The 12,052-nt window shown below is 52.5% G+C and overlaps 1 protein-coding gene across 12 annotated transcripts in view; it reads left to right on the forward strand.

Annotated features, from left to right (window-relative positions):
- Positions 1-8: 8 nt before the first annotated feature.
- Positions 9-12,052, forward strand: part of LOC107274562 (ephrin type-B receptor 1) — a 26,922-nt gene continuing 14,878 nt past the window's right edge. For 7 of the 12 annotated variants that reach the window (XR_003061858.1, XM_015753801.2, XM_015753808.2 and 4 more), the window contains exons 1-9: positions 9-235; positions 4,133-4,212; positions 9,692-9,977; positions 10,116-10,652; positions 10,745-10,905; positions 10,977-11,241; positions 11,313-11,501; positions 11,580-11,691; positions 11,910-11,980. Coding sequence is in view for 11 of the 12 variants with exons in the window: in XM_015753801.2 (XP_015609287.1) it covers positions 142-235; positions 4,133-4,212; positions 9,692-9,977; positions 10,116-10,652; positions 10,745-10,905; positions 10,977-11,241; positions 11,313-11,501; positions 11,580-11,691; positions 11,910-11,980 (1,795 nt within the window). In the remaining variant the exon portion in view is untranslated. The remainder of the gene's footprint in view (positions 236-4,132; positions 4,213-9,691; positions 9,978-10,115; positions 10,653-10,744; positions 10,906-10,976; positions 11,242-11,312; positions 11,502-11,579; positions 11,692-11,909; positions 11,981-12,052) is intronic. The other 5 variants (XM_015753802.2, XM_025091816.1, XM_015753805.2 and 2 more) reach the window with 1 other exon arrangement.

The following is a 12,052-nucleotide window of genomic DNA, read 5'->3' on the forward strand; positions in this document are numbered from 1 at the left end:
GAGGGGTTGTGTGTGCACAAGGTGTAAGAGAAGGTGTGATGGTGCGTAGTGAGGAAGGTGACGTAGCATGAGGAGGAGAGAGTGAGTGGAACGCAAGCGCGCGATCAAGAGGATCGGCCGTTCGCAGGAGGCCTGATAAGAATGGGCCCCTTCAATATGGCCGGCGTAGCCCTCTTCCTCGCTACCTGCGCTACCTACATTCTGCTCCAGCTGCGAGGGACCCACGCGGAACAAGGTAATGCTTACTCCATTCGCCTGCTCTCTGTATAGCTGCACTTGCTACCTTTCCTTCTCCGGGTTTGCTCCTCCATCTTCCTCCGAATGCGCCGCAGCTGCTCAGCGGCTCGGAGCAGCATGCGGTACAGCTTCCGTAAGGAGCTCCGCTCGTGCAGGCGTCTCGGAGCACCGATGGAAGATAAGGCGCTTATCGGTCGCGCTCCCGCGAAAGGGACGGACTGTCCAATTTGGTCGGATCGGGATGCGGGGCCGGGAGGGAGGAAGGTCCCGTCGCAGACGGCAGAGCTGCAGAGCAGGATGCACCGCCTGATCCTTACTCGCTCCCAACGGTAGAATCTACCTAAGCTCAGCTAAGCTAGAGAACCGGCAACGCCGCAGGAATGCCCGACCAACCCACCGCGTGCATACCTGTGTACAACCTACTCCGCTCGAGGAAAGCTGGCAGCATCCTATCTGGCCGCGAGGAGAAATAAGAAGGGAGAAGGGAGAAATTAATACGTGTCCGCAGCCAGGACTCGCTTTCGCTCCGCGAAGGACAACTGCGCACCGAAAGTCATTAGGGACTGGTGAGGCGGAGTCATTAATGGAGAGAGCACAGAGATTTCGGTGCAATGAGCTGTCGAAGCAAGAGAGAAACAGAAGAAGAAGAAGAAGAAGAAGAAGAAGAAGAAGCCGAGTCTGGATCTAAGGTGAATGGCTGCTCGGCGTGATGCGTCGCCATGTGTCACATGGTGGCATGGATATGCCGTATGAGTAAGAGAAAGATCATACAGCGGGTACGATCCCTGCTCCCTCATTGAGCACTGCAGGTCGCTCCCGGAGGATCCTTCTCCTTCTCAGCCATAGAGAAACTGGCGCGCCCTGCAGCCAGCAACCCTTTCACTCGACTTCCAGTTTCTTTTCTCTCCTCCTTCCTGCCTCTCGGCCTCCCTCTAGATTTTACTCTGCAGCACTCTGCACCGCATGTGCCATGTACCATTTGCTCTTTACCCTCGAGTGCTAGCCGAGAGCCACACCTTCGCTCCTCGATCCGCCATCCTCGACGTCGACGTCTATGACGCACACGTCTGTCTTCCGCGCCCCTCGCCAGCTGCTTTTCTTCGATTTTCCCGGTAAAATCTCTCGAGGCGTGGCGGCGAAGGCGCGCGCCAAGCGACGCCGCCGTCGTTCGCTGCATCTCGAGGGTCGAGCATTACTTCGCTCGTGGCTTCTCTCTTCCCCCTCTGCTCCCCTCTGCTCCCCGCTCCTTCCATCCGCGCATCACTGGGGAAACCTGCGAATTGGACGCGGAGGAGCAAAACTTTCCGACTTACTGAATGTTCTTTGGAAATTCTGCGTAGCCAAAGGCAAAAGCGCAGGAATCGACGAATCTCCTTCGGTGTTATCCCGCCGGAAGGTCAATTAACAACGAAGGGCAGGTAAAGCAGGTTGCTTCCAAGAAGGCCGACGCAGTCCTGTTCTATCTTTGACTAGGAGTCAACCGCGATACCGAAGGACTGCTCCTAAGCTGTCGCGAAAGAGCGCGAGGCTCCGGAGTGATGCTGGAAGTGCAAGAGGGACAGACAGACAGGCGGGTGGGCATTTCTCGGTCGTGTGGTAAGGCCCGCCTAACGAGGAATAACAGCGCGGAGGAACCGACGCTGAACCGACGCGGCTGAATTGGGGAGCAGGAGGGCAGCAAAGCAAAAGGAGAATAATCGTAATAATAATGAAGCTGCCCATAAAAAAGTAAAATAACGAGTGACCCGCTAATAAAATAATTATAATATCGGGAGGCCTGTAATAGATTCTCGGAAGGCATTAAAGGCTGTCCGAGATAAACCCACCACGAGTGACTGAGCCACGGGTTTTTCTCCTTTTTCTCTTTTTTCTTTTTCTTTTCTACTTACTTTTCTATCTTCGTCCTGGCTGCGCTTGTGTCGACCAGCCAGCTGACTGTACTCCAGGCCAGTCTGCTTCCTTCAGGCTCCTTCTGCAATCCAATCAAACAAAATTGAGGAAATCGAAAGGAAGGTGGTGCGCGCACCTGAAATGCACCGTTCAAACTGAAGACTCTCGAATGCAGAGAGAATGAAAATGTACGGGTTTACGTCACTAGGAGAGAACGGACCATTCCTCTCATCGACTGCGCTGTATTCTTTGAATAATGGGGCAACATGTGTATGCATACATTATACACGATCATAATGACGCCGTGTAAATGGTAATGCCACAGTAAGTGGACCCAACTGGAGCTGACCCGGCAGCGTCGGCGTTTACCCTGAACTGTTCCCATACCCAGCCGCCACTATCGTGCGCAGGGGTAGTCAAGTAGTCTCCAGAGGAGAGGAAACGTCAGTCAGGGCTGAGGGAGTTGGGCGCTCGGAGGGTGCAAAGGGCCCAGAAATAATGACTTTTGACAAATCGAAAATGCTCAACGACAGAGGAGTAAATTGAACGGTGTCCAACGGGATAAGTGAAAGAGCCGAACTTACAGGTTGCCGAGGAAGAAGTGTGAGCGGATAGGTGTTTCTGAAAAAGGGAGTCCTACAAGTGAGCCGGAGATTGTGTAGAAGGCAGTGGTTGGCAGGAGTAAGCTACCGGTGTATAAGGTGTAAAATATAATACGCGAGAGGAGAGAGAGAGAGAGAGTGAGAGAGAGAGAGGGGGGGGTTGTAGAGGTAGACCATGCATAGATACATGTAAGCGCATTGCCAGCCATGTCAGAGGGAGGCAAGTGAGTTAAGACCACGGGCGCACTATATACACTATGCATACCGTCACACCCTGCGACACGCTCCAAATTTGAAATTTAAATTTTCCGCCGCCCCACCCCCTTCACTCGTCTCTCGTCTCTCGTCTCTCATCTCTCATCTCGAAAGGGACGTTTCTCCTCGTTTCTCTGTGATGGCTGCACTCGCGTAGGTGCGCCATCGCCATACTCGTAGACACCGAGCCACGCTGCCTCGGACCAGCATCCGTATCTTCTATCCAACCTCTTTGTCCGAGAGAAAAGATGTCTAAGGATCGGACGCACCGTTCCCTGTGAATTGAAGAACCTCCCAGGATATCCTTGTCTCCTTGTCTCTATCCAGTTATGCCAAAGCATCTAGCTGCCGCTGTGCGGAGGAATGGGATGGAAGGGGGGTTGCCACTCCCCCCGTGCGGTGCGGTGGTTGTGGCTGCCGTCGACGGAGGCAGAATGTACCAGCAGCCAGCCGAAGAGCCGGGTCGATACGCAAGCAACGCGCCACGTAGCGGCCCTCCTGCCCCGCCTGTCGCCTGCTTACGCACGTGCATAGCCATAGAGAGGCACGCGTGCACCATCACACTCTCGGGCTTGCACGCGTCGCGGCCCAAGCAGAATGCAGGATTTCTCCCGAGTCTCTCTCGCAGACTCGTTTGCAGCGCGTAGCGTTGTACCTCCCTGCGTCTCCCTGCGTCTCCCTGCGTCTGAGTCTATCGGCGCCTCCAGCTGGCATCGGTGCCGCCATGCGTCAGCCCTTCCCCGCGAAGCTTCTGCCTCGAGGAGAAACAGACAGAGATGATTACCGAAATGCTGATGCTGGATGCAACGTGGCTATATGGTGGCTCACAGAGTGCTTTTGTAGGTGTCAAAGTACAAGCGGCGACCTTCTAGCTAATTCTTCCATTATACAGGAGGACAAGACAGACGGACGCACCGTGGGGAGAGCATTGCATTCCCATTAAGCATTGGCATTAGCATTAACATTAGCATCGGTATCGGCATTAGCATAAACGAATAACGCAGGAATGGCAGAATGGCAGGCGTTACTTCTTAACAGCACTGGCAATAAGCAGTAGAAATGGCTCCCCTGATCCCCACTGGCCCTGGCTTTCTCTCGGAGTTTCATTATCTCGAGGATAATAATGCCTTATTTCTTTGTGGTTGCAGTTGTTCTCTTGGACACGACGACGGAGGCGAGCCTGGACTGGACCCGCTACCCTTATGGACCTCAGGCCAGCACCCCTGGCGTAAGTATCCGATAGAATGGAAATAGCGACCGTCTGTGCGGACTGTGCGGACTGTGCCCTCGGGGCTTTAGGGACACGAGGGTTAAGCACCGTCGGTGTCTTCAGCGACGCAGCACACACGCACCAGGCGAGGAACACACATTGTGCTCTCGATGTGGGCATAGGTGGGCTCCCGCTGGCCACCATGCGCACCTTCGACGCCATATTTGTTTTTCAGTTGTTAAGCGCACAGCGGGTCGCCGAACAGGTTTAAATCAGCCTCTGCCTTCTCTGCCTCCTCCCTTCCTCCCTTCCTCCCTTCCTCCCTTCTTTCTTGTGCTCTCAGCCTCTCCTCCCTCTCGTGTCTTTCCCCAGCGATTCTCGAGGAACAACATAATATTTTTTAAAATCCTTCGAAATCTCTTTATAGCGCGAAAAGTCGAGGGCTCAAGGAAGTGGAAGGGCTGAACGATGAGGACAAGGAAGTGGATGAGGGATCAAAAGCCGAGTCTTTGCGTCGGACTAATCACTTTTCTCGAGCGAGATTAACATTGTAACGCAATAAGTATTCCCGCAGGGTGATGTGGGGTTATTAATATACAGCGCTCGAGGGCGGAACAGCGTCAGAACAAGCAACCTAAACAGAATTAGCTCGGAGTATTTGAACAATCTGATGGGAAGCGGGAGGATTCTTGCTCGCTTGCTTACTTCGGGAGAGGGGAGCGCTACTCGAGAGAAATTAATATAGCGAGGGATGAATCCGCAGGGCGTACCGCGTCGTCCGGGTCTCCTCACTCCAGTCTTGCTTCTCGATCGCGACGTTAGCAGCGATTACTTGCTCCGACGTCTTTAGCGCCGTGATGGAGCAGCGATCCAAAGAAACAAGGAACGATCGCGCTTATTAGGACTGATAGCGCTTTAATTGGCTAAGATATTTCAGTGGCACGATAAGCCGGACTTGATCGCTTACGCGGCCTGCGACGCTCGGGACGCTCGGGACGCCCGAGACGCCCGAGACGTTAGTGTGCGTGGGCTCGAATTCCTTCTGGTTAAGATTTAATTTTTTAAATCAGTGTCCCTCTGCTTCTGTCTCTCGGAAGCCAGAAACAAATTTGTCAGTAAGATAGGCGTGCGCGCACAAAAGGATGCCTGCGCGTTAGCAGCCTGGATGAATTCTATTGGCAGAGCATGTTGCCGAACGTCCGTTCCGATCGAGGGAAGCCCTGGGCCCAAAGGACAAGACTCCCCCCGGAATCTTTCGTTGTCGCAGGAGGATCGATGGATCCATGGGGAATTAGGGATCAATCCTAAAGAGAAGGAAGCAGGTCACGTTCGATTCTCAGCGCCCTCTCGGCCGGTGGACGGTAGCGAATGGACGAATCAAGTACAGGCGGAGGAGGCTAGGAGGACAGAAGGATAATGGGGATGACGACTGCAACTAAGGGATGTCAGGGACAAAGCAAGATTAGCCCTTTCGCCAGTGACGTCGGTCCATCCCCTCGGTATCGATCTGCACCCCATATCAGATCCAGAGGGGCTGTGAAGCACCAGCGTTGTGCCAGACCAACCCCGTAGCTTGGGGGAGGAGCACGGGAGGAAGGAATCACAAGGGTCTTGAATAGATATGGCTAAATAGGGGAGTGATTCGGGCAGAGATGCAGGAGGGACTCAAAGGTGAGAATCACCTGAGATAGGGTAATGGGAGCGAGAAGGAAAGAAAAGAAGAAGAAGAAGAAGAAGAAGAAGGAATTCCCAAACGGAGTTTCTACGAATTAAAATCATAAAACTGGCAACGCTCCGGAATACGAAATCTCAGCTTCTCATCTTTTTCCCACACGAATGGGACCCGCGAGCAGCATAAATTTTGCCTTATGACGTGTAACAACCATCGCCAGATTTCTTAGATCTTGAATTTCTCAGAAACTAATCCGAGCTCAGGCAATGTATACACGTTAAACATTGGTTAGCCTCAGATCAGGGACACGTTCGGCAGACTAATGTGGCGATGGGACTGGAATACGATAAGTCCTGTTTTTTCTCTTCTCTCTCTCTCTCTCTCTCTCTCTCTCTCTCTCTCTCTCTCTCTCTCTCTCTCTCTCCCCCCATTTCTCTTTTTTCTCTGGACCGTGTGAATCTTTGAAAAACGTCGCTCCGACTTTGTTGTTGCTCGTTCACTTATTGCACCGCAGGTGCAGAATGGATTTGTATTGAAATTGCCTTTTTATCGATTCCTCCAAGACCCAAATTATAAGCCAGTAATAAAATGCCATTGGATCTTCCTACGGATCGAGCTAGATTCAAAGAGCCCTGCTCTTAATGCATTTGTACGTCTTCCATTAGGATTCAGCGCGCGTGACCTGAGCTAACGAGAAGCGAAGGGTGGAGGGAGACTGGAAGTTAGGAAGGTAGAACGGGTGCTCGGACGATAAGTGGGATGAGAACCTTTCATCCCGATTCCGCTGGGTTTCCATAGCGACTGCCCGACGTGACCACATTGCCCATGAGGAAAACGCAATGACAGATTCTCACGGGCGTCTATCGGCCTCTTGGGTCTCCGCTGGCGTCGTCGGAGAACGTGCGATTCTGCGTCGTGTCAGGCATGTGTGTCGTCTCGTCGATGATTCATCCCTCATTGTCCAGCAAAGCCGAGCGATTTTCGCTCGGTCGCCCCTCGCCCCTCGCCCCTCGCCCCTCGCCCCCCTACGCTACCCGCATTTTCCATCCCCTTTTCCAAGCATTCCGCGAGTCCAGAATGCCGGGCATGTTTTCTCTGGGCGCTACCCTCACCGGGGGATAAAGACAGCGGTGGGTCAAAGGTAATTCGGTTGGAGGGGTCGAGCGAGGCCGAATCGCAATCAGTAACACCCGTCGAACTGACACTTACCCCTGGTCCAGAGGGACTGGGACGTTGGGATGCTGCGATGCTTGATTGCCCAAACGCTGAAACTCTCGAGGAGGGTTGCGAGGAATGTCCAATGAAACATCCAGTACTACAATGGCGGCGGGCTACGTAAGATACGTATCCTCCCTGGTCCATTTCATTTCATTGGATTTTATCTGTTTGTCATTCGATTTAACGCATTTTTTAATCAGCCGGAGGAAATTTTTTCGGCGCATGGGAAAAGGGAGAGAATGGAAAGTGAATATGCCTGGTAGCTGTTTACTAACCTAAGGATAAGACAAATGAGCTCCCTCGGAGCGAGCGACATCTCGAGCCAAGAGGTCACTCTTGGCGGGAGGATAACGACGAATGTCAATCGTTAAAGTTATCTCTCTTTCTCTCGACACGGAAAGAATCCAATGAAAAATATGAGCTAATTTGATAAGGCTGCAATCGAAAAAATTGAAGAGAGTGTCGATGTAGGCTGGCAGCATTGCTACAGCACAGTGCTGGTGGTGCTGGTCCTTAGTCCACAGCGCCAGTAGACATAGCATAGGTCGTTCGGACAGCCGAATTAACTCCTCTAGGTATTTTAGGCTTTGCTCGTTTTATCATTGTCCTCAGATAAGGATCTCATCTCGCTCGCGTACACCCTATATACATATTTTGACTTCTTGTCCCACAGGGGGGTAACACTCTGGCAAAGGGAAGAGAACCGCGTGCCCCGAGTGCTTCCACGAAATATGAGGGCCATTAATATCGTCGCCATGTCTAGCTGCGGTTCCGCCGCCGCGCTGAACTCAGTGGCGGCGCAACAACAGAGCGCGCTGCTGTCTCACGTAACATCAGCGCGTCGACTCTTGACGCTGCACTATGCAGCTGCATCCTCAAAGGACGAATTCACTTGGAGTAACGCTCAAGGGAGCAAAAGAGTAAAGAGGACTCTATTGAGGAGCTCAGCTGTTGGAGGTCGTCTTCCGAGTGGAACATCGCGAGCATTTAACCCTCCCTTGCCCTTCAGTCTGCTGCTCCTCCTTCCAGCCTCCTGCAGGATTCCGATGGTGCACTTCGTTCCTCAGGAATCCTTGAGATCCGTCATCCCCGCGGGCACGATTCGTTTATTGACACGAGCGCTGGAGAGCTTCGACAGAGTCTTTTAACGTTAATGCGTCGACGTCGGGCCTTGACTTTGCGACGTAGGCGCACTAACGAATCGTTCACTTGGAGACACGCGTCCTTTTCCCTCTTACTTTGGCCGCGATCACTCTCCGACGACGACGACGACGACGACGACCGCCACGCTCTTTTTATCCCTTTTACTTAATTATGCAATCTCCGAATAGCCCATCGAGGATAATCGTGACGACCTCGCGCGTAAGTTTCGAGTGGTCCTCCTCTCTCTCTCTCTCTCTCTCTCTCTCTCCCCCCGGCTGTCCGGCCGCCCCTGGGTCGATTGGTTGATATTCGGCCAGAGGCAACGCGCTGCGCGTTGCGTAGGTGGCACAAGTGGCTTCGGTCTCCCCATCATGACGAGTAATTGACTACATAATGGATTCTCGCGACTGCAATACGTCAAAGTGACAGGCTCGTTCAAAGGGGGACGAAAATCCTTCGATATTAAAGAGCGACGACCCTCTGCCTCCCTTGGGCGCGTGAGTCCTAGCTAGTCTCACCGTCAGCGCTAGAACTGCTAGAACTGCTGGAACTAATAGCGCTGTCCCTCTCGCTCGCACGGAGTAAGTACATTGCCGAAATAGCCTTGGACTTATTAGGAATCGATGCGAAGGGTCGTTCCCGTAAAACCATTCCGGGAGATTAGCATAAGATAATCCGATGACACCCCCAGTCACGTGGCGGGAAAGAAACATGTGCCCGGGACTGTTCATCCTGGGCAGGAAGGGCAAAGACAGTCTGCGTGCTGCTAGCCTTAGGGACTCGGAGAATCTTGGATAATATCTGAAGGGTCCTAGCGCGGTACGGAGAGTCGGGAATTGTCGCCAAACTTTTTCATTGAGCCGCGCACGTGTGTACGTGTGTTGGTGGTTTCGAGCGTACGTGCTTCCGAGAGAATCTACCCCGGCTCCTCTTCGAAAACTCAATATATATTAAGATCCGCGAGCTCTCCCTTGGCAGCAGCCTGCGTGCTCGAAGCGTGCAGACGAGGAGCCACGAGGACCAAAGCAGCCGACGGAGTCGACGGTGCCAAGCGAGCGCAACTTGCTCCTCCACCCTCCTTCGCACCGTCGACCCTCGGGGGCCGCGGCTGGTACACCGTCGGAATTGCGATTATGGTGGCAATATTAGAGACGCGCATTTCGTCCGTCCTGGCGAGGAGGGAGTCCCGCGTCCCGCCCACCCCGAGACACCGTACGGGGCTTGGAAAGCGGCCGGGAAAATGCTGGGGCTGCAAGACACACTGCTTGCAAGCTTATATTGACTTCATCCCCAGCGGCAGTTCATACCTATTATTGTCCTTCCTGGTCCAAATGGAAAATGGTCACCCGGCTTGAGAGCGAAGCACCTTTCCTCCTCAGCTCGCTCTTCTCTCTGTCTCTCTCTCTCTCTCTCTTCCCATTTAATAACAACATTTTAATGAGAATCTTTCGGTTTTGCTTTCAGTGGGTTGAGGAGTCCTTTACGAACTTCGACAAAGGAATCAATTGGCGAAGCTACGTGGTCTGTGACGTGGCCTACAATAACGTTAATAACTGGCTCTGGACTCCATTCATAGAGCGAGGTCCGGCCAATCGAATGTACATCGAAATGAAATTCACAACGCGCGACTGTTCTCTCTTTCCGGGAAACGCTCTCAGCTGCAAAGAGACTTTCAGCCTTCTGTATTACGAGTTCGATGCCGCGACAAAGGAACCGCCACCCTGGGAACCTGACAGTTACAAGCTGATCGGTAAGTTTAAATTGCTCAAAGGATACGCAGGACGCATACGCATTACGCATTGTCCACGAATATACGAATACACGAATACACGAATACACGAATACACTCGTCAGCCTTACTCATCTCTGGCGATTCTTTTGCACGCAGGTCGTATAGCAGCCGGCGATGGCCGCTTCAATACGAACACTGAGGTCATCATAAATACGGAAGTGAAGTCGATCCCCGTTACGAAGAAGGGTGTCTATTTTGCATTTCGCGACCAGGGTGCGTGCATTTCGATCCTCGCTATCAAGGTCTACTACATCAGCTGTCCGGAAGTCTCGGTGAACTTTGCCCACTTCCCGGCGACGCCGACGGGTCGCGAGGTCGCCCTGATCGAGCAGAGAATCGGCACCTGCGTCGCGAATGCAGTCAAGATCGAGCAGCCGACTTTCCTCTGCAAGGGCGATGGAAAGTGGTACCTGCCGTCGGGCGGCTGCCACTGTAAACCTGGCTACCAAGCAGACGTCGAGAAGCAGGAGTGCCTCGAGTGCCCGATGGGTAACTTCAAGCACGAGGCTGGATCGCACGCGTGCGAGTCCTGCCCGGCGCACAGCACTGCGCCTGGATCACGATTCACTGAGTGTCGATGTGACCCGGAATACTACAGGGCCGAAAAGGATCCGAAAAACATGTCGTGCACACGTCAGTATTCCCTTATTATTCGACTTTCCATCGTCACGTGCTAATTGGTGCCAATCGGCCCGAAAGTATTCATGAGAAACGTTCCTCAACAGAACCGCCATCGGCTCCGCAGAATCTTACGGTGAACTTTGTCGATCAGTCGACGGTCATCTTGTCCTGGAACGCGCCGCAAGTACAGGGTGGCAGAACAGACACGATGTACAGGGTAGTCTGCGACTCTTGTGGAATTGGCGTCAAGTACATTCCACACGCGGTAAGATAGTTTAATGATCCAAAAGTTTTATTCGAAAGAAAAACTAATTAATATTTTGATTTGTTACACAGGTAATTTTCAACGACACGAAAATTAGGATAACAGGCCTGAACGCCGTGACGACGTATCGCTTCCAAGTGTTCGCCGAGAACGGAGTGTCGTCGTTGGCAGCGCGTTCCGAGTACGTTGACATCACCGTGACCACGGAGGCCAGTGTTCCCAGTCTGGTGAGCAACGTCAGGATCACCAGTGTCAAGAGTTCCGAACTGAGTATTAGCTGGGATGCACCGGTCACGGAAGTCGACAGTGAAAATGATCTGGTAGAGGGTTACGAAGGTGAGAGTCAAAGAATCAGGTTAAAGTACCCGAATCAGGGAAGAATTAATGAACGTTGGTTGCGATTGCAGTGAGATGCTACCCGCGATTCGATGATGCGACGAACGGCACCGTTATGCAGACGACAGCACTTTCAGCCACGTTCAAGTCCCTCAAACCGTCAACGGACTACGCCATCCAAGTGCGAGCGAAGACGACTCGAGGTTGGGGCGAATACACCCCAGTCATCTATAAGAAGACACCGCACGCCATGGGGCTGGGTAAGAATCGTTGGAAGGATTCCGAAGCCGACTTTACAAATCATGTCATTCATCTTTCACTTATACGATTTATTGCAGATTACGTGGGCAATGACGATAACATGCAGGTTCGGATCATCGCAGGGGCGATTGTCGCTGTCGTTGTGCTTCTCGTAATCATCATCGTGATGACGGTACTTTTTCTAAAAAGGTAAAGGAATATTTAGAAAATTACATGATTACTCGCGTGAATGTCGTTGAATGTCGGTGATCGTAACTATGCACTAGAGGTACGATACGCATTTTATGCGCCGCACTATAGTATGTGGGTAGAAATCTGTGAGGAGGAGCGGGGTTGGAAGGGCTGGAGGATTGGGGGGCTGATATGTACGTCTTCGCCTCAACTGATATAATGTTATTTGGATGCAGCAGGGCCTCGGACGAGTGCAACAAGAAGCAACCGAGCGACTGCGACACCCTGGAGTACAGAAACGGCGAAGGTATGTTAGTCCTCGTCTGGACATTCTCTCTAGTATCTTCTTATCTTACGTTAGAAAGCCCCTAGTTGCTAA

The sequence above is a fragment of the Cephus cinctus genome, unplaced genomic scaffold, assembly GCF_000341935.2.
Source record: "Cephus cinctus unplaced genomic scaffold, Ccin1 Ccin1_scaffold3361, whole genome shotgun sequence".
In the NCBI taxonomy this organism is placed as follows: domain Eukaryota; kingdom Metazoa; phylum Arthropoda; class Insecta; order Hymenoptera; family Cephidae; genus Cephus; species Cephus cinctus.